Consider the following 22,268-nt stretch of genomic DNA (forward strand, 5'->3'; position numbering starts at 1 on the left):
ATTGAAAGAGAAGGAGCCAGCCAGGAATTAGAAAGAGGCAAAGATTAGTAGATGTAAAACATCTTGCTGTCTTCAGCTGCTGAGTGTTCATCCAGAAATTACCTTTGCTGTTTGGTATACCAAGATGTTTTCAGAGACTAGCATTTCAACTCCTTTTGTCTCTCTTGTAATCCCTTAGGTATTGTCAGAGGAGATAGCTAATGGAAAATGGTACTTTCTATAGATGTAAGAGGTTTAGTTAAGTTTCCATTAGACAAAACATTTTTATGAGGTGGATGAGAATATATTTTATGCTTCATATCCCATTCATAAAAATATGGTAGAAGGTCATAACTAGAACTCTATTCCTGGAAATCCAACCTTGGCATCTTTTGAAACATTTTTTACCATTGAAATTGCATCTCCATACCCTGAGGACTTTACATGAAGTTTTAAAAGCAAAAGACAGCCTGTTTCTACCTTCTTTTCTCTTTATTTTCTATAACTTATATGTCTATTAGCCTCTTGTGTGGTTGGGATAGCATATGGCCCTTATGTTTTCACTCAGGACTATTAGAATTCTTTTTTCAAAATCATTTTAATTCTTCCTTTTCTTTTTTCCTTTATTTCTCCCTCTTTTTGCTTTTCCCTGATTTTTGGTAAAGAAAAAAAGATTTAACTACTCAGCTACTTAAACATTTCACTCTGTTCTTCCAGAATCCCTCTCTTTGTTCTTTTTTTCTTTTTCCATTTATACTATTCTCCGTTTAAAAACGCTGTACCACCTGTTCATTATGGAGCATCTTTTTTTTTTTTTGCGGTACGCGGGCCTCTCACTGTTGTGGCCTCTCCTGTTGTGGAGCACAGGCTCCGGACGCGCAGGCTCAGCGGCCATGGCTCACGGGCCCAGCCGCTCCGTGGCATGCGGGATCCTCCCAGACCGGGGCACGAACCCGTGTCCTCTGCATCGACAGGCGGACTCTCAACCACTGCGCCACCAGGGAAGCCCCTATGGAGCATCTTTACTCCTTGTCTTGCTGCCTTCGTTCATTCAGCAGGCCTTTTATGTAAATAGCGTGATAATGACTGTGCCGGGCATTGAATATACCAAGATAAACAGTACCTAGTTTTTATTCTCATAAATCTTACAAGTCTGAGGGCCACTGTTAACTCCTCACTGCTCAGATTGCTGCATTCCCCTAGTCTTGTTATATGTGTTTTCTTTGCAAGGATTTACCTAAACTTTTTACTAGCCAGCACTCTAGTGCTTATTTTTTAAAGGTTTCAGAATTTTGTCTGCTGTAGATACTTTTCACTCATATTCCATTGAATTGGCTCAGCCATGCCTTCCCCCTGCATTCTGAAAGTGTAGATGACGTCGTTCCAAAGACAACATGTGATTTATGAATGTTGGATACCATTGCGTCCATCTTTTTCCCTGTAGCCTCTGAAAGATGCTATTAAGTATACAAATTATTTCCTAATAATTATGGTAGTCTAAATTATATATTGCTTTACTTGTCTTTTGTTTTAATTTCCAGCACAAAAGCTAGGACTCATTGTGAGATGCAACCCTTTTTAAAAGTTCAACTGACTCATGAAAATTTCACAAACCTTTCCTTCTTCTAGCATATTAAGTCTTCCACATCAAGCATCTCCAGTGTCCCGCACCCCAAGCCTCCCTGCTGTAGACACAAGCTATATTAACACATCCCTCATCCAAGACTACAGACATCCTTTCCACATGACACCCATGCCTTATGACTTGCAAGGTGAGTCACCGGTTCTTCTGTGTCGTCACATAGCATTGTGAATGCCTTTGATCTATATAGTCTTCTTCTGGGCAAGTATAAGAAAGGTTGAAAGATTAGGAAAAGAAGGGGTTGGATCTAGGAAACTGGGAGAAATATACACTGTGGTCATAAATAAATACAGACTCAGTTCCTTGTTCATAGCCAGTGTTTTACTACCAGTGTTTTACTACCAGTGGTAAAAACAGTGTAATGATCTTTAGGTTTTGTGTGCTTCAAAGTAGTGTGCAGGTTGTTTTTTAATGACTTCCAATATGTTGCTTTAAATTTTGATATTTATGACAATTATTTTTTGTTCCGTGAATCCAGTTATAATGCAGCAGGCATTGTGGGTAGCTATGTCATATTGTATTTTAGATAATGCAGAATTGAAACATTGGAAAGCTTTAATTTTTATTCCGGTGAACCTGATTCTTCTTTTTGAAAGTAATTTGAAATGTCAGTATACTCATTTCTACGATGTACTTTGAGTTCATAATAATCATTTACATTATCAAAAAGAATTACTAGTTCTCATTATGTTTGTAATTTAATAATTTGTACATTAGCCATATTATCTGAGAACACTTTTTAAATTACAAAAAGCCATATATGCTCATTGTAGAAAATATAATACAGAAGCACAAAGTGCCCTCCACCCATTTCCTACAGTAAAATTCAGGGTCACTGGCAAGGATCTTGGGAGCTGAGATAGTTGAGTGGATTCTTAGTGATTGTTATGAAAACCCTATTTCAGCTCTGTCCAATAGAACTTTCTGCAATTAGGGAAATGTAATCTGACCAGTACAGTAGCCACTAGCCACATGTGGTTATGGAGCATTTAAAATGTGGCTAGTATGACTAAAGAACTGAATTTTTCATTTTATTTAATCTTAGTAAATTTAAATAGCCACATCAGGTGGTTAACAGCTACTCTGTTAGACAGTGTAGCCCCGTTTCTCACTGCCTGTTAGCCCACTGCCAAACTCACTATCAAGAACCGCAGTACTGGGACTTCCCTGGCGGTCTAGTGGTTAAGACTCCATGCTTCCAGTGCAGGGGATGCAGGTTCGATCCCCAGTTGGGGACCTAAGATCCCACATGCCTTGCCATGGCATGGCCAAAACAAACAAACTAAAAACACAGTACTATACATTTTGCAGGATCCTTATGTTATAATCTGTTGTAGTGTAGACAGTGGATGGATCCCCAAAGTGTTCATGTTGTTGTCATATTTTTATCTATACCTGCTTGTTGTACTTTTCTCCAAGTTTAGATATCATAATGAGGCATTTTAGTCATGTTGGTTTACTTGCTCTTCGTCGCATTACACATTGGGCAATATGGACAAGAATGTGACTTGGAAGGGGCCGGCTTACAATGACTTCCTGGCAGCCAGGGATGAGAGCTGGTCCTTCTGTAATAGCCTCCACACCAGCAGTTAGACACCCCCTCAGATCTCTTCCCCTCTTATGTCACTCAGGAGTCTCTGAGTTAGAATCTGGAACAGATAGTGGGAAATGAAGGAATCTGAGAAAGAAAATCTGTCTTACAACTTGCTTAATGTAAAAATCTTCTTATCCACAAAATGAGACCAAAGTAATTACATACCTCATGAGGTGCTTGTGAGGAGTAAATTCGAGTAGATTGAAAGGTGACTTTAGGGGAGTCGATGAGAGCATCTAGTGAAAAGTGCTCTGTCAATTTCAGGGATCAGTGTTGGACTTAACAGGGCAGCATTGGCCCAAGTCCCACAAATGGAGTCACCAGGAGTGCAAATCATTGCTAAAGCTTGAACTCTAGGCTTTGTAATCTAGAGATGGGAGAGATGTAAAACATTCAGCTCAACTCTTCATGTTTAAATAAAATTCTAAATGAATTTAGAATTAGCTTTAAGATATTGTATTTGTAGTATTGGGGCATTTGGAAGGCTTTTTCTTTCTTTGTTTTGTTTCTTTTTTTTAAACTAAATTTTTTCTCCCACAGGATTAGATTTCTTTCCTTTCTTATCAGGAGACAATCAGGTATGTTATATGAAAAAAATACCGTTATTTTAATTCTAAGTTAAAATACTTAAAAGTATAATATGTAGCCAAGAGAAAGAAAATAAATTTCCTTAGGAAATTCAGAGTAGTTATACCCATTATTGTTAAGGTTTTAAAACTTTAAATAAAAGTCCCTTTGTTTCAGCTGTGCCTGAATATATAGTAGCTACAGTGTCTATTTGTTGGTTCCCAGTACTGTTTTATAAAAAACAGGGCAGTGAGTCATATTGACTGATAAATTTCTTGGCCATATATCTCCAGAAGATAAAGAAAGTGGACTCTTCTGTTTCCTGCTGCTTCTGAGTATATGCCTCTTTGGAAATAGCATTATGAAAATTGCTTGCAATACAAATTAAAACAAAAAAATAATATTTTTATTCCCTCCCACAACCCCCCCCCCCCAGTTTCAGCTACAAAAATGTCTCTTAAGATCAGTGATGTGCCAATAAAAATTAAAAGGTCAATGATGTGATCATTACATAAGACCATTTGATTTTGCAAAATGTTTTACTAAATATTTCAGAAACACCAGGTACTCAGAATATATTAAATTTAGGACTTTGTTCTGCTGAGAAGAAAGTTTATTAATTTATAAGTATAATTAACTTTATTTCCTGTGTTTTGTTTCCCCTCCCTAGCATTATAACACCTCCCTGCTTGCTGCTGCAGCAGCAGCGGTTTCAGATGATCAAGACCTCTTACACTCGTCTCGGTTTTTTCCATATACCTCCTCACAGATGTTTCTTGATCAGTTAAGTGCAGGAGGCAGTACTTCTCTGCCAGCCACCAATGGAAGCAGCAGTGGCAGTAACAGCAGCCTCGTATCCTCCAACAGCCTAAGGGAGAGCCATAGCCACACCGTCGCAAATAGGAGCAGCACGGACACAGCATCCATCTTCGGCATCATACCAGACATTATTTCATTGGACTGATTCCCTTGCCCCTGCTGCTCCCATCCCTACCCCAGATTAAATGAACTTGGTAGAAAGAAGAGAACTTTGTGCTATGTTTTACCTTATTCTGTTTAGAAAAGTACACAAGCGTGTTTTTTTCCTTTTTTTTAGGGAAAAAATTAAAAGAAATGTACAGAGAACAAAACTATATTTTCAGTTTTACTTTTGTATATAAATCTAAGACTGCCTGTCTGAAAAAACACTTGTAAAAAACAAAAAAAAGGAAAGAAAAGAAAAAAAAAAGAAAAAAAACAAGTACCCACAAACCACCTTCAGTTCATTCTTTCTGGATTCTGAAGATTTTTTTTTTCATCATTTGTCCTATTTGGTTTTATTTTACTTCAATGGCATTATTTTATTTGCAATAACAGAAAAGGAATTGCATGTATGAAGTTTTAAATTGTGGGCTTTTCTTTGTTGTGGGGAGGGGCTGGGGGGGATAGTTTTAATTTCCATTTTCTAAAAATGACAGACTTGGATTCTGTTTGTGTGTGTGCATATTTTATCCAGCCTTAAGTTATAAATCTCATCTGTTCCTCTGCATTCCCTATGTATTTTCAGGACATAGCTTGTGGGTGTGTATGTGTCTGTGTGTATTTTTGTGTCGTTACTGTTCCTTCTCCCGAGTTTGCATTCAGTTGATAAATCAGTTGCCTGCTTCTTTAAAAGTGCTTTGAAGGTCTTGAACTCTCATATGAGCATCTTTATCAACTGTCCCAATTGCATGTTCTCCATCACATATTGTCTCTTATTTGCTAGATACCCCCTGAGAATATGTTTCAGAGATTGGAGTAGAGCTATCTGGGTAAGGAGTAGGCTTAGCCGACCTGTGAATAATACACTTTAGTCTAGTTCTTTATTTTAAATTTGGATTGCCAGTATTATGTATTTAAACCAAGTCTGTGAACACCTGCTTTTTTGGCCACAGGGTAACAAGTTTTCATGTGAGATCTTCATACCAAAGTAGGAAGTAAAAATAGCTTAGAAAGCCCTGTTGGATGTCCTGTGCAGCTGACAGAGGTAAGGCTACATCACCTCAAAAAAGACAGTCAATTATCCTTAAAAGTAAATTCTCTTCGGAAAATACAGTGCACCATACGTCAGTCTGTAGAAATCTATCATCTGATAAACAGTTGAAATTCAAAATGGGCTTGATCCTTAGTCATTTTCACTCTCTGGTTCTGAGTGTACTTATTTTTTTAGCCTAGTTATCTTGTTTGTTTTATATTTTTCTTCATCTTTTAAAGACAAGCATGACATAGGAAAGTCAAATCTTTTTAAGAATTCATGGATCAGTCTGATCTACTCTTATTAATAATGGAAATGTAAATATATTGAAAACTGTTTTTCAGGAAATGAGTGAGGGTTGGAGGGAAGGAAAAAGTGGTTCTACTTGTGTTCCAAAATCCTCGTCAGAGAAGGTCCGTTTTTCAGGTAATATCTGAAGGTGTTGAAAATACTGTTTATCTGATTGAAAGGTTTAGCAGAAAAGATAAAGAAGGGGCATAACGATCACCAATTTTCCAGACTGGATTTTTATATCACAACTGTTAATGTTCTCAGAGTTGTTCTCAGAGTTGATGAAGGACCACCTTTGTGTATAAAATTGTCATTTTAAACCTTGCAGTGGTAACAAATTGACCTACTTTAATCCAGTTAGAGTTCAAGATGGCTGTATCTTCAGTTGTCTGATGAAATTAATGGTTCACATGACTGTGTGGCATCTAAACATACCTGTTTTTACAGTATCTCTCTGCCACCAAATTGTTGGCTTGAATTTTGAAAAACAGGTTGGTATTGATATGTATATGTGTGTGTGTATATATGTATTTATAGACAAGTGTGTGAGTGACAACTGAGTTATATAGTCTTCCCTACGCATGTGTATTCCACACATACATGGCTGAGTTATAGTCACTAAACAATTTGCAATAAAAAAAAATTCATTGTCAGTTAAAACAGGAAATAGTTAAGTTTTTAAATGAATCTGGTGTTATGTGAGTACACACTTTAGAACTCTCATTGCCATGTTAACTTAGGCTAATATCTAATAGTATTATAATTTGTGTCTAAATTCAGATTGGGATAGAAATTACTTGAATTGTAGGGAGTTGCTTCTTTCATATTGTAATAGGAAACGTTTCTGTTAATTCAGCTACCTAAGATAAAATGCATAGTTTTGTTTTTCTTTATTTGTTGTTGTTAGTGGTCTCAGAATTCTGATCAATAACTTTGTGTGTGATGCTGAATAACAGACTCTTTGAATGATCCAGTTGAAAAACCGTCCCTCTACTTTCTTCAGCCCAGTTTTGGAGAGGGTTATTTTCTCTCAGGGTCCTGCGTTATACCAACCGAAGGGAAGAACAGGTAACAGGGAGAAATAAATGTCTGTCTAGTAGCTTTGGTCGTGTCTCCGTGGGAGAAACTAACCATTCAGTTTGTCTTTTTATTTTAGTTCATTCCACTCTTACGGAGTTTGTTCCCTTCAGTTGTTAACTTTCTAAAATGTTGCAGTAGTAGTAACTATTACTCTGTTGGTCTCATGGCCGCTATTAGTCAATCAGACTTTCTATGGTCCATAGTAATTATTAGTGGAGTCATGCACTGCATCTTTATCTTCTAAGTTTTTGTTTGTTTGTTTTTAAAGCACAGTTATTTCTTTTTTCCCTAGCCCACTGTCACTCCCCCACCCATGCTAATATTGACATGCTGTCTGTGGACTAATGACTCTCAGAATCTTTAGTCACGTTACCACCATCCCCTTGCCTTGGTCACTCATAATAGGTGCGCATATGTTTGTGTGTCTGTATAGTACTGTGGGTCTGTGTGTGTGTGTATATGCACACACACACATCTTTAGTATAATAGCTGTTTGACTAGCAGGGTTGAAGTGGCTTTTAATTATTTTGTGGGCATTATTGAACACGTTTTTAAAAGTATCTGGACCTTAACCATGCCACGCTTGGTTGACTAATTTATTTTGAGCATTAAAAATTTTCTACTTCTATTAATGTAGACATTATCACAATTCTCTATTATTACTGACTTAGAAAAGATACACTTAAGCTTCTGAGAAATGTGATTTCTTGGCAGATTTTCCTTTGAGTCAAATGTCTGAAACTGAATGAAAATACATCCCAATTTTAAATTACTAATTGTGGAAAGAACATTGTTTTTAAACAGCTCCAATTTTAAACACACAAAACACTTCAAGATCTTTAGGACTTTAAAGCACATTTGAAATTATTTTAGTAAGAGTTTTGTTTTATCAATACATGTTGAATTCTGTTTTTTAATTAAAAGAAAATACAAAGCTTAGATTTCAGAAAGAGGGAGGGAGAATAGCTGGTGGTCCCAGAGTGTGCTGCTGTTAATTGTTTAATTAACAAAGGGGAAAAATGTATATAAACAGATATAAAAGTTACCATAAATTCCATGAACTTAAATCTGTGATTCATTGCCTTAAAACTTTCTCTCTTAGAATTTCCATACCGCATGCCAAACCAGTAAAATGGCTTTTAAAAATGTATAGTAGACCAATGTCAGTTTGTATAAAAGTACCAAGTGAAAATATTTATTACATGCATTGGAAAAAAAATTGTTTACCTATTGAATGTTACCTGTTTATGTAGAGCTCTTTAGATGTAATAAAAGAAAAGCCTTCAGTTAATTTGTCTTCTGTAAAATACACTGCTGCGTATACAAGGGGACAATCCCTAATGAGAAAAAGTGACGATGCTTTGTGCTTCCAGAGCCCCTCTGATCCAGAGATTTCAAAGCATGACAAGTAACTCATTCTCTTGCAACATGCTTTGAGGTAAGTAATGAATATACAGCTATCATTCCCCTTTCTTACTGAAATATGGCTAGCTTTGTAATGAACCACAGCATCCATTTAGTTTTAAATCTGTTTAATCTGCAATTTGATTGTTAAGAGCACTGTGGCCTTTTCTTTGCAAACAATACTTGGTGCTAGGTAAACCAACAGGAATTTCAGGAATGAGCATGAAACCCAGACATGGGGTAGTGTCAGAGCCTTTCCTGGGGTAGAAGTTTAAATCAGAGCACATCCCAGGATCTTGGAATCCTACCCACTGAACACCCTTAATGAGGAACACTGAGTCAGTGGACACAAGCCCCAGGTTCTCAAGGCTGTTACACACCACTTATGTTTTTGGCAAGGTCTACTTCAGGTTCCTGTTAGGCAAATGAGATTCATAAAACTTGCTTTGAAACCAAACGGGTACCATTCAGTGGCATATAAAGACAAAGCTTTGAGGGAACGTACCCTCGTTTATTGTTATAGCCCAGAACTTCCTTTTCCTGTCCCATCTAAATCACAGGTATCTACTGTCTAACCCTTGGTATTCCAGAGTGGCTGTGCAGGACTAACTTCCTCATGTCCATGATGAGTTAAAAAGAAATGTGGCGCACTAGGACCCTTGAGCCTTGCCTGAAAGTGAAATATAGCAGTTCAACATGGGTGCCAACATCTAACCAGCCCTCAGATGGATTTACCATGAAGGTAATGAAGTATAAGCTCCAGGGCCCCTCACTTGCTCTGGTCTCTTCCAGGGTCCCAGGAGCAGCCCTAGTAATTCTCTATTTCTACTGTAATATTCTTAAAGAAGGCCACCGAATCGTATAACCCTCAGACCCCACAAAACCTGGATCTGCCCCTGTACCGAGTGAGCCTAAGATCCCCAGCCTGACGATCACAAGGTCACCTACTTGGTGTTTTGGGGCCCATATACTGCCTGCCCCCACAGAAGCCGCCTCTACAGCTCCTAGGAATTCATTGGCAGTTACACTGTTGGGGAAATGAAAGCGGCTCTCCTTTCTCAGGACCTCCATTTGGTCTGAGGCCGTGCAGCATCGTGAGATAGCTGCACTAAGACTGTGACTGTTTTGTCCCCTGAAGTTTACCTTGTTCCTGGCCCTTAGATTTGCGTTCTGTGTAAACCTCCCCAGAGACGCACCTCCCTCTTAATTTGGTTTTCTTTTGCTTTAGCCACTAAGGCACAATTAGAAAAAGCCACAGCCCAGAGATCCCAGTTTTGATACATATAAGGATGAAAATCTCTGTAGTTAAGAGTTCTGCCCCGCTCCGCCCTCAGCATGCTGGTGTGTGACTCCAGCCCGTTTTAGGGCTGTGCTGGCGCTAGCGATGGATCCACACCATTGATGAGTGCACAGGCAGCACCAGCCTGGCACCTCCTGGCTACATAACTAACTTAAAAAGCCACTTGTGCTGGAAAAGCTCCCGGCAGGACCAGTACCCCTACTATTGTTTTCCAGGGCTCTCGCTGGGTCATGGCTGTGGCCTGTTCCATCCCCTTATTACTTTCCATTAGTCCTGAGAAAATGGCTTGAAGCCATCATCAGTTTGGCCCACTTGAGCAGACCATCCCAGTCCCATGAACCTCTGTGATAATGGGTCAGGGAGGAGCTCAAAATTCTGACAGAAGCATCATAACAGGTCTTCTCAAGCTCTGCAAGGCCTCAGTGAATGCAACTCGTCACATCTGGTTTCCTTTGGTTTGGGGTGTAGTCGGATCACTCTTCCCAGGGTTTAGCTGATGCTGCCTTGTTTTAAACCTGTTTTTTATCCTGTTTATGAATGAATATCCTGAACTACATTAGTATGCACTGGGAATGAGAATTTGTATGTGACCCTGTGGTGCTGCAAGAACTGTTGCCATAGTTTGAGCTCTCTGTTTGTTGCTGTTTCTCAGCTAGCTTTATCTTGAAAATGTGGAAGATGATTCTAGCACCCAGATACAGAATATTAGTCTTTCGGTAAATTGCCCTTTTTAGGAGAAGCACGACCATGGCAACCCAGGATTACACAGTGCTCTACAATTTGCAAAGGCCCTTTGAAGACCATTTTCAACAGGCTCCATGAGGTAAGAAGTAGGAATCCAACCTCAGTGAGGATCCTAAGGCTTTGAGGGGTGAAATGATTTGTCCAAAATCACCTGACTCAGAAGTGGCAGAGTCAGGACTGGAACCCTGGCCCAACTCTAAACCATAGGCTCTTTCCATGATATAAAGGGCTAGACTGATGGTAGTTAGTTATTAAAATCAGTAAAAGTCTTTTATTAAAGACATGCTAATACTGTAGCTGAAATCATTTCGTTTCCTTGCTAAGTTACCCGCTGCTGTGGTCAGGTATGTCATCTTGCTGTGTTTGCCATCTCCCACAAATGAAAGGAACGCTTTTCTTTTTAAAGATTCATCGGTCTGAGTTTTCCGGCCCCGGGGAGGCTCTCTTGCCTTCTCCTCATTCAGTAGTCCTGCACAGGAACGGTGATCTTGCGGATAAATTCGTCATACTTCACTTTGCCATGAGGTTCAATATCTGCTTCCCTGAAAAGATCATCCACTGCAATAAATCACATTAATTTTTCAGTTTGCTTTAGTGTTACGTTATAGGACATCCAGTTGGGGGTTGGGACTCCCTGGAGGTCTTCCCTGAGCGTCTGATTGACTATTCCCGTAGATGAGGAAATAAACCAGTGGAGGGAACAGGACAACCCACCCCCTACCCCTTGGAGACCATGTATCCAATTTTGAGTTCATCAGGCTTTCTGCAGGGGCCAGGGTAGGGGTGTACTGGTAAGGATTCAGTCACTGAAACCATCTTGTGCTTTTTTTTTTCCCCTTCAGAAAATGTCTGGCCCCTGGGCCAGTATTTCCAGAAAGCTTTGGCATGAATCTTACCTTCTACAGCCCACCGTCTCAGCCCCCTGCAGAACAGACACCCTCTGTAGCTCCATCCCAGGCCCCCCAGCCCAGTCTTTGGCCTGCCCCTGACCTGCCAGTCTGCCTTCCAACTTGACACCCCACCCCCACCCCAAGGGGGCTCGGTGACGAGTGGTACCTGCTACCATCACCTCTTTTAAAAAGTGTGCGTTTCGGGGGTGGGGTACTGTAAGAGAAAATATATTCAACTGTGTCTAAGCTCAAAGCCTACAAAAAACTGCCACTGTTCTCTAATGTTGCTCAAAAAAAGAAAAAACAAAACCAAAACCCCAACATTTACTGGTTCTGGATCCCTGGGACAAAATACTAGCTTCTCCCAGCAGTTGACAAAAAGAGCCATTCCAGCTTACACTTTTCCACGGTGGCTTCTCAGGACCATCCTCACCCTCTTACAAAACTATTACTGCTCTGTGTTAACTTCCCCGGCCCCAGGCATCCCCAGCATAATCCTGGGTAGTTGTTAGAAAATATCCTGTGACTTCCTGCTTAACCATCCTCCTCCAAAAATGTAATTACTGTGCTCTGTGCTTAAGCTGATAGCACTTCTGAGTATTTTCAGAATGTAGAGACTGTAATTTATCTTATTTCATAGAGATGCTTCTACCCACCAACCACTTGGTTAAAACCGTCCCAATGGACAGGTCTAACAACAACCACTGCAGCCTCCAACTGTCCAGAAGAGGGGCAGCTGGAGTCTGATGATGCCTTCTGGGTAGAACGGCGGTTCCCTGTGAACCCACAAAGAACCAGGTCGCAAAGGAGGCCGCCCTCCCAGCCATCTCAGCAGCTCCAAGGATGCTTCTGTAGTAAAACTGAAGCTTTTTCTTTCAATCACTGAGGGTAAAGGAGTCTTACTTCTAGTATCATCTTTCCTTCTCCCACAGCCAGAGGAAGGGACATCAGTCTCTGTCTGGAAGACATTGTCAGTTTCTTTGAAATGTTTCTTTACTGGTTAAACAAATGAGAGATATGTTTGAGTTTGGGGGCCATGGTATTGCTTTAGAGATCATTAACCGTAAGAATAAGGCCCCTGCTGGCCCTCTGCTAACAAACACTCCACTTGGTACATAAAAGCCCATGCAGTGTCCTCAGAGCCGGGGAGGGAAGGAGAGCCCGTGTTTCCCTGTTCACATTAAAACAGACACAATGAAAGACGAGATCGTGATAGCTCCCGGCCTGAAAAAGCGGGGGAAGCTCCATCTGCCTTCTGTAGAGCTATTTTTACATGCTTTGCGCTGTGCCTTTGTGACTGCAGATAAAATCTCAGCAGACTGCTTTATAGAATGTTAGCTCTTGGAGGGACCTGAGGGATTGTCTGTTGTAACCTCATTTCCCAACGAGGAAACTGAGGAGGGTGAGAGAGGTTAAGAAACTCACCTGAGGTCCCCCAGAATGAGGGGGAGCCAGGATTCAAGTCTGTTTGTTGTGATTTAACCAAAGGTTAAAGGCCCATCACTACTGAAGCCTTTTTCCTCCTGCCTCAATCATAGGCAGTGGCCCAGCGGCCTAACTAGAAATCCCAGCCTCTGGGGTTGGTGGGTGTAGACTCTGGTAGCGACCTGGCATGGCTGCCATGGCTGCCATGGCTGGACCGAGGGGCCCACCAGGCAGACTGGGAGAACACCTGCAAAGGGCCCAACATTGGAGTCACCCTTACCATGGACATCAGGCTTTCCTAGAAGACCCAAGCCTCTCATCCTCTCTGAGGTAGGAAGGCAGGGAAGGTAGGAGTCAAAGACCACCACGGACACCCCTTCTGGAAAAGCTCTTAGAGCTGGCTGAGTCGTGGGGAAAGGGAGCAAAGTAACATCTCAATTTAGAAACTTGGCAGCAGTAGCAGCTTCAGAAGACAGCTGTGGTGAGAGGAAAGAGCCTGAGAGGGGCTGGGGGGCGGGGGTCCAAGTGTCTAATAGACCTGCATGTAGCTCCCAGCTCTGTTACTCACAAGCCACTCACTGCACCTGTTTAATCAGTATGAGGGGGACACTAGTGCTCCCAGAGCTGTCATAATCACTAAATGAAGGCCCACAGTGAAAGTTTGGAACACAGTGTGATGCCCAAGTAGATCATAACTGGGTTTCCCCAAGCCGTCCCTTCGCCCTGGCTAATTTCTCCTGCCACCCACAGCGTCCCTAGTTCTTTTCTGGGATCCAATCCAGAGTTCACTAAGCTCAACATCTAGTTACAACCTTCTGGGGCATCCACCAAATGCAGTGCCTGCATAACCCAGGTGGCATGGATTGGGCTTTGGTGTCCTTCCCCCAACCCCTTAATCACCTCGTGCTGTTGGGAAAGAGGGACCCAGGCCATTACCTTCTTTATGGGTGAGCTTCTCTCCCAGTTTCATGAGTTTTGACCGCAGTTCAGACGCCATGATGTAGCCTTTCTTCTCCTTGTCCGCCATCAACATGGCCAAAAGAATTTCCTTCTCTGGGTCCTCTTGTTTTATTTGCATGTGCATAATGGTCAGGAAAGTAGAGAAATCCAGCTCTCCATTTCTGTCTAGGAAACCCCCAAACGCAGTGGAGTGAGCAAGGAGGAAAAGGCTTCTCTTGAGGAAGGCAGCTGGGTTCCTGCCTTCATGGCCAGCTCAAGGGCCACCTAACTCAGGAAGCACCATGATGGAGGCAGTGGTCATAGGGAAGAGGATGCAGCCTGTCCTGCTGAGTTCCCACCATGGATATGCCTCATTTAATCCTCCCAACAACCCCTTAGTGACTGGTTATCGCATTTTGCCCACTAAGGAGACAGAAGCTCAGAGCGAAGAGTCACCTCAGAGCAGTGGCAGGACTAACTAGGATGAAGCACTGCCGCCTCTATCCCCTTCTGGATGCTTCTCTCCTGCCCTGAACTGGAGGGAAGTGCACCAACATGTCTATCCCCCCTTTTGGCAGCCACTGTAACACATTTACAAAGATAGACAGATGACCCCCACCTGGGGCCTCAAGCCTCTGTCCCACCAGGCTGTTCACCTCACTGCAGCCTCACTACTTCCCTCACTGCAGCTTCCACCCCAGTCCCTCCAGCCCACACCCTTCCTCCAGGCATGCCTGGGGACCTCAGCCCAGGCCCTGGCTGGGCTACAACTGCAGGAAGTCAGAACTGCCTCTGACCACAGCTTCCTGTTTGCAGGAGACAGAAACCAAAGGAAACCACCACCCGTTCGGAGATGGAAGCAGCAGATCTCAGTTGCTAAGCGCCCCATCACTGGGCTTGAGGCCTTCAGAGGCCCACCCCCAGGCCCAGGCTGGCCTCAGGACGGGCTCCCAGTGCTACTTCAGGCACCCTCGGATGGGACCTCAGGTTAACGCTAGCAGATGGTGGGAACCCATCTGAGAGATGAAGAAACTGAGGTCCAGATGGGCTCTTGAGCAAGTGTTCTTTCCAGGCCACCCTTCTCTCCTTCCTGAGTGTCCAGCCACCAATGCAAACAGCCATCCTGGCCTCTGACATCCCTCCCTCTTTTTCTTTAAAAAATAAAAACCCAGCAACAACAACAAAAAACTTGTTTTTGGTTATGAAAAGTCCCATATGTTTCCATTGTGAAAAACAGAGGAAACAAGGAGAATGAAAATCCCATAATCCCATCACCAGAGAACCATTTGGAGATCAGAATTGGGTTCCAAGCCTGATTCCACCATTGGCGTAAGCACTTGGGGAAGTTACCTAATGGGCTCTGAATCTTGATCTTTGTCTGTAAAACCCGGATTAGGATAGTGCCTCCTTCATTGGGTTGTTGAGCTAAGCACATGACAAATAGTTAAGGGACATTGTTCTATCAAAACAACTTTGGGATCACTTAGCACTGTCTGGGCTGCAGGTGTGTGATAACCTTGTGGGAATGCCTAGATCCCTTGGTCCTCTGGGATGGGGGTGTCACCGGTTGCTGTGAGGATTCAAGGAAGCCCGAGTGATACACAGCACCCAGCCGGTAGGTCCAGCTGCAACCTACCCCTCAAACTTCTGAGCTGTTTACACCCCATCATCTGCACCTGCTTGCCGGGCCCTCCCCAGGACCACAGCTGTGGGGCTCAGGGCCCACCCTCAGCCCAGACTCCTCCTTCCCTGGCAACTGACCCGGCCCAGCCAACTCACCTATCCCGTGAGTCTGCAGGTGCCGCTGCACCTCCCCCGGCGTCGGGCTGGCCCCCAGGCACCTCATCACCATCAGGAGGTCAGTGGCTTTCATCTTCCCCCGCTGCTGCTTGTCGTACAGGGAGAAGCATTCCTTGTACTCTGCCAAAGCCCAGAAAGGAGAATCAGGAGCCGCCTTTCACCCTCCACCCCGCCTCTCTGTCCTCTCCCCCCTCTTTCTGCCCCTCCCCTCCCTCTTGCCTGCTCCCCTCTCCTCTTTCCCTCCTAGAGTGGCCAGACAGCAAAGAAAAAGACAGGGCTGCCAGGGTAAACCGAACTTCCGATATTCTAAAAAATGTATTCATTGTTTAAGTCGATCCCAAGTTTTGCATGGGACATACTTATAAAGGTATTTGTTGTTTATCTGAAATTTACATTTAACTAGGTGTCCTGTTTCATCTGCCAACCCTCTCCCCTCCCTCTCCTGACTTCCCTTCTGTCTCCTCCCTCTCACCCTCCCTGCTCCCTTCCTCAGTCGACTAAAACCAGAGGAAAGCTCTCTCACCCTCCAGGGCCAGCCCAGGGAGACCAGGAGCTCACAGCAGGGCACCAGACTCCCAGGGGACCTTGGCAAAGACAGCTTATGTGGGAAACAGGGCCAATAATGCCTCGGGGCTACGGGTCCTCCTTTCTGGGAAGGACCAGAAATCCCCTCTGGGCAGGCCTGGCAGAGAGGCTCTCATATGTGATGACAATAATCACAACTGTGGGCACTTCTGAGCCTACTGCTCCAGCCGCTGGCCTCCAGGCTGCTGAACTCTCAAGCTGCTCTCTGACACAGGCCCTGGCCCCCTTCAAGACTTCAAGAGGCGCTGCCAGGAAGTTGTCCCAGGCTCTGCTGCTGCTCTCCCGAAACCCTCTCTACCCTGCTTGGGGGCCAAGTAGCCCACAGATCCACAGCCCCCCCCAGGCCCAGCAGAACCGACCCCCACCTGCATCTCCCCCGACCCCCAAGCCCTGGAGGCACAGTGAGGCCAGCCGTGGGCTTGGGAAGATCAGGGGCCCCTCACAGAGGTTCTGACCACGGGCTGTGGGTAGGGCTCTCATCAGAATTGGTCAAGACTCCCCTCTCGTCCAGTCCCTGGGGCCCACAGGGTAGAGCTCCTGGCTTGAGCCCCGCTTGGGAACGTGCAGGGCCCTGTGCTGTCCTCAGCACCCTGCTCTCTCCTGCTTCCCACACCCAGCTGGTTCCTCAGAGGCCTAGACCAGTGGCTCCTGAGCTGATAACAAAACCAGCAACCGCAGCTCCCGCTACTAGCACTTGCCCCCCAGGCCCTTGTGTAATCCTCACTGTGACCCTGTGGGGGTGGTACCTTCGTTGTTCCCATGGTGCAGATGGGGCGGAAGGCTGGAGCAGCAGAAGACTCGCAGTGGGCAGCCTGCTCTGCCCCGGAGGCCACACTGGATCTCCACTCCTGGGCAGAAGCCACCAGAGGGCAGCAGAGCAGGAGAGACAGCAAAAGGAAACCCAGGCCTAGGGCCTTTTCATGGTCCCTCCTTAAGGCCTCTCCTGGCAGGAGGATTTCAGGGAGGTTGCTAACCAAAGGCAGGCCAGGCAGTGGGGTTTAGAGACAATTAGCTGCTTTTGTGCCTGTGGAGAGGTTGAATGGGAACTTTCCACCCTTTCAGAACTTTGCAGAGCCTGAGCTTCGGAGGGGCAGACCACCAACAGGACCTGGTGGCAGGGGCTGGAGTGGCCCAGAGGAAGCAGGGCCAGAGCCTGGCCTAACCCCACCTTTGGTTCCTGCAAAACCTAATTTCTCCAAGAAGGCCCAGTGCCAGTGGGGATGGGGGAAGAGAGAGGGCCACCATGTGTGCAGGGCTTAAACTCAGCTCTCCCCTTCCCCCTCCTGGGGACCGCTCTTGGCCACCCACCTTGTTTTCTGTCTGGTTTGTCTTCTGTCTCTCTGCACGAGGGGTGGGCCCGCTGCCTTCCTGAGACCTCATCCTATGACAGTTGACCATCTTCCGACAGTGGCCAGGTGGGGACATCACATTCTTGGGGCCTGGAATCCACCAGGCTCTACAGGGGGGAACATTGCCCCCTGCCCCCATGCCCTGCACCACGGGGGCCCGTGGTCCCTGATATCAGCAGGGCTAGGGTCAAATGGGGGCCTACCTCCTCAGTTACATATGTGTTCTGTCTTCCTACCTTTAGATACCTGGGAGTCTGGCTCTGAACTTGGAGTTCTGCGCTGGAACAACAGGGCTCTTCTCCTCCCCCCCAGACCCGCCCCCACCCCACCCCCCCCAGACCTCCATACCTCCCGTCCTCTCCCTGCCTGGCTCTCCTTCTGATAGGCCAGCCAGCCATCCAACATCCTGTTTATGTTACTACTTTCCTGTTGTCATCCCCCACCCCCCACCCCCGACCGCCCGCCCGCCATCCCTGCAAGGTGAACCCTGTGAGCACAGGAATTTGGGGCTATTATGTGCACTGCTATATTTTTAATGCCTAGATCTGGGCTGGCACAAAGAAAGGACTCATACTGTTGAATGAAAGAACAAATTGGGTTAAATAAATTGAATTAAAAATCCCCTTTAGGTTTTCCCTTTGAAAATACAAATACCCCAAGGCAAAAAATAATCCTCCCCAGGGCCTAGGATAACACCAGTTGTATGCTCGGAATGTAACAACCGGCTCTGATGATATATGTACATAGTTTAAGTTTTATAGACTTGAGGATGTGCAGCACACAATTTACAAATCATAAAATATACTCGATTATAAATTCCATCTAGCCAATTGACTATCACGGTGAGTTTTGACAGCTCTTGTAGCCATTGCCAACCTACAGTTTTGATTTAACCATTAAGTGAGGTAGGCTGCATGCCAATGAATGCTACTCTTTTCCCAATGACTATACTATCATTACATCTGATAAGTGATCTATTAAACTACTTCTCGGCCTTTGTGCAAATTATATTCATTAAACTGAAATCTTTGAAATCTTCAGCACTACTGACTGCAAGAGATTTTTTTTATATATATATAAATTTATTTTAGGCTGCATTGGGTCTTTGTTGCTGCGCGCGGGCTTTCTCTAGTTGCAGCGAGTGGGGGCTACTGTTTGTTGTGGTGCACAAGCCTCTCATTAAGGTGGCTTCTCCTGTGGAGCAAGGGCTCTAGGTACGCGGGCTTCACTAGTTGTGGCTCACAGGCTCTAGAGCACAGGCTCAGTAGTTGTGGCGCATGGGCTTAGTTGCTCCACGGCATGTGGGATCTTCCCGCACCAGGGTCCGAACCCATGTCCCCTGCATTGGCAGGCAGATTCTTAACCACTGCGCCACCAGGGAAGCCCCAAGAGATATCTTTTTAAAATGTTTATACAGATGGAGGGATTGGAGCATTCTTTCATCTTCCATTATTTAATAATGGCTGATTTTAACAACCAGCTCACAAATTTCTTAAAACTGTACCATCTGGCTCACGCTAGCAAGAGCAAGCTGGCCCCAGCGTACGTCTGGGTGACACCCAGGCCCAGTGTCAGGCACATGGCTGACATATGCTGTGTCTCTCACAGCAGCCTAGTGAGGCAGTGTCATTAGCCCCACTTCACAGATGAGACAACTGAGGCTCAGAGGTGACTGGACCCCAGGTCCACTGCCTCCAAGGTCCCTGGTCTTCCCACTCCAGTCTTTCATTCATTAACGTTTGTGGTCACTTTCTTTGTGTCAGACATTAACATACAAAGGGGAACTTACCTTATTCCCTTCTGGGAGGTTCAGAGGCCCCAGAGGGAGGGTGAGCCTCAGAGCCAGGTGTTGGTTGGGGGAGGCTGAGGCTGACAGCTGGACTCCAGCCCTGAGACTCCTCAAGTCTTGCCTCAAGACCTGGGCAAGAGGGGCCCCTGCCCTGGGCCTTGTGTTTTAAGAGTCCCTGCTCTGTTCCCCCTCGTGGGGTAAGGATATCAAGGGGTCTGTAGGGAGGTGCCTACAACCCACCCACCCGCTCTCCCTTATAGACCAAGCTCCTGGTACACAGAACTCTGGAATCCCTGCCTAGGTAACTCTCAGTTCATCTCCCTACTTGAGCTCGGATGGGCCTCCCCAGCCAGGTCTGGGCCCCTGAGTTCTGTGTAACCCAACCCTGTTGGCTTGGCCTTGTGGAAACAGAACCATGCACTGCGGGAAACTGAAGCCTGCTTGGGGACCAGCAGGTCAGGGGACTCCAGGAACAAAGTGCTCCAAACACCAAGACTAGGCTTGCTGTCAGGACAGAAGGGACCTCAGAGAGCACCTAAGCTGACCTTCCCCCCTTTACAGATGGGGAGACTGAGGCCCAGAGCGTAGAAGCATCCTGCCTGAGTGTGCAAACCTGGGCTCTTTTCTCTTTCTCAGCCAGTTACAAAGCCCCCTCCTTAGGTTGGGTCCTCAGCCACAGCGGTGTCTCTCTGTCCATTCCCTTTCCCTCTCCTTTCCCAAATCCAGCTATCAAGTTCTGGGGGAAAACCCAGTGAGCTCCCTCTCCTATCACTCCCTCTTGTAAATCACACCGACAGGTGTGACACCAATATGTCTTACCTCCGAGCTTTGCCCCCCACCTGCACCTCCAACCCAGCCCTTCCCTGCAGTGGCTGGCCCCTTGCCTGTGGGTGGGCCCAGCTCTCCCACCAACCTCCTTCCCTCCCACTAACAAAAAATGAGCAGAGCAAATTACCTAACGAGACCCACATTTTGCTGTGAGTTGCTAATGAAAGAACAAACCTACCATTAATTTGGTCCTGGGAAAGAAACTTGGCCTGCAGCAGAGAGAGGAGAACAGTCAGGGAGGGACTCCACAAAAGCCCCCCCGCCACCCCAGCCCAGGACAGCTCGACAGGGCCACACAGACCCTCACTCACCATCGCGGGGCCTCCGGTTGCCACCCGTGCGCTCGCTGCTCCCAGAACCGCCTTCCTGTTCCCCTTCCTCCCAGCTTCAAGTCGAAAGTCCGCCAAACTGGGTGGAGGCCCGGGTTATAAATCCACGGCTGCCATAGAGACCAGGCCCAACGCCAGGGGTCAGATTCCAGCTTCCCGTGCACTGCTGATGCCCGGCCTGCCTGGGCTAGTGGCAGGTTGGATTCTGAGAGACCGGGGCTGCACGAGGGCTTCCCCAGCCCTCAGTCTTGCATCAGGAGGCTGAAGCTCTGTAGCCAGAGGACAAACGCTGCTGTTTCTCCCTGGGAGCCCTCTGTGGACACTAAGAAGGGGTGACACACAGAAAGGGGGTCCCTGGCCCTGCCTCCGGGGGTCTTTCCTCTCTCTCTCCGGGGACTAAGCTGGGGGCTGGCAGGCTCCTCCTAGGTGTCGGGCACTTTGCACACCGCCTTACTTAAGGCTCATCACACACCACCTTGTAGGTGGAAGGAAACCCCACTGTGACGGCACAGCCGCCTCCACTGCCAGAGCCTTGGGATGCCTTATGCAGAAGGGACACAGCCACTGTTGCTCTAAGGCCCCTCTGCTGAGTGACTTTGGCGTGTCACTTCACTGCTCTGTGCCTCAGTGTCCTGGCCGGGCCTCATCACACGGCTGTCGATGGTCAAATGGCTGGTGCACCGTCAGTTCTCAGCATGTGTGTCAGTTCTCTCCCCTCCTTCTGGTGTGGGGGTGTGTGGTTTGGGGTGGGGATGCAGTAGATGCCTGCGTTGCAGTCTCCGGCCCCACCACAGGCTGCCCAGGGGGCTCAGAGGGAGGCCTCTTAAGTGACTTTCCCGGCCGGGAAGTCTCCCCGCTTTTCTTCCTTTCCCTCCTCTCCCCACCGCAGCCCCCACCCCTTCCGGCAGAAGCTGCTGACTCTCCCCACTTCTCAGTGGTTTGTGCTGCCCCCCACCCCTCCCCACACCCACTGAGGAAGTGAGGGGGGTGGTTCCCTAGAGCTACAGTGCTGGGCACGGCTGGGTTCTCCCCGTTCTTCTCCCAGACACCTGTTATATCCCTTGTCCACGGCTGACGGCTGTCCTGCCTGTGGGCTCCGACTCCAAGGTCCAGCCACTTTGTCAGGACCGACACGTACGGCTGCACATGTTGTGCACTGCACCAGAGCTCCCGGACCAGGGACAAGTGGGTCCTAGAAAGGGGCTGCACGTGCGCAGAGGGATGCGTTGATAATTGGCACATGGACAGCTGGGGCCCTCCTTTGTCCCTTGACCACCTCCATGTGGAAGGTTCTCTTTTCCTCCACTTCGTGTCTCCCGAGTCACCTATTCACACCCGTTTCTAGACCCAGAGAATTTCAGCTGGAGGATTCACACTCTTCCCGGTAGGGCTGAGTAGAGGAGACACTGGAGGGAGGCAGGAGAGGAGGGGAACTTCTCACTGACAGCCTCACGGGAGAAGAGGAGACGGGACGTCAGGTGGGGGCTTGGAAGGGTGGGGAGCACAGAGCAGAGGCCTGTGGGGAAGGCCGGCAGGGCCGGGCCAAGTGCTTACTCGGAATCACCCTGTGTCTGGAAAGGGTCTCTTGGAGGAGACATGACTGTTGGGCCTTGTAGTAGCCCAGCCTCGAGACCGAAAAGCCCAGAGGCAGCGACAGAGATGATAATTTGTTGGACAGGGGATCTTACGTGTCCAAAACATCCTGCAGCGACTCCCCACTGTGGATGGAAGGTGGCAGGC

General features: G+C 46.3%; 2 protein-coding genes across 2 annotated transcripts in view; one reads left to right on the forward strand and one right to left on the reverse strand.

Annotated features, from left to right (window-relative positions):
* PIAS1 (protein inhibitor of activated STAT 1) overlaps positions 1–5,257 on the forward strand; it is a gene marked incomplete at its 5' end in the record, with an annotated part of 118,818 nt that extends 113,561 nt beyond the window's left edge. Inside the window, 3 exons of the mRNA XM_082846250.1 lie at positions 1,609–1,751; positions 3,756–3,793; positions 4,453–5,257. Of these exons, the coding sequence (XP_082702376.1) occupies positions 1,609–1,751; positions 3,756–3,793; positions 4,453–4,746 (475 nt within the window). The 3' untranslated portion in view covers positions 4,747–5,257. The remainder of the gene's footprint in view (positions 1–1,608; positions 1,752–3,755; positions 3,794–4,452) is intronic.
* Positions 5,258–10,834: 5,577 nt separating this feature from the next.
* CALML4 (calmodulin like 4) lies at positions 10,835–20,645 on the reverse strand (the record flags this gene model as incomplete). The annotated part of the gene is given in 6 exon segments (XM_082833256.1): positions 10,835–11,152; positions 13,846–14,034; positions 15,628–15,768; positions 20,378–20,408; positions 20,511–20,624; positions 20,628–20,645. Coding segments are annotated over 6 exon segments (591 nt in total). The 3' UTR covers positions 10,835–11,054.
* Between the last annotated feature and the right edge of the window lie 1,623 nt (positions 20,646–22,268).

Source organism: Leucopleurus acutus, assembly GCF_964270905.1.
Source record: "Leucopleurus acutus genome assembly, chromosome: 1".
Lineage (NCBI taxonomy): Eukaryota > Metazoa > Chordata > Mammalia > Artiodactyla > Delphinidae > Leucopleurus > Leucopleurus acutus.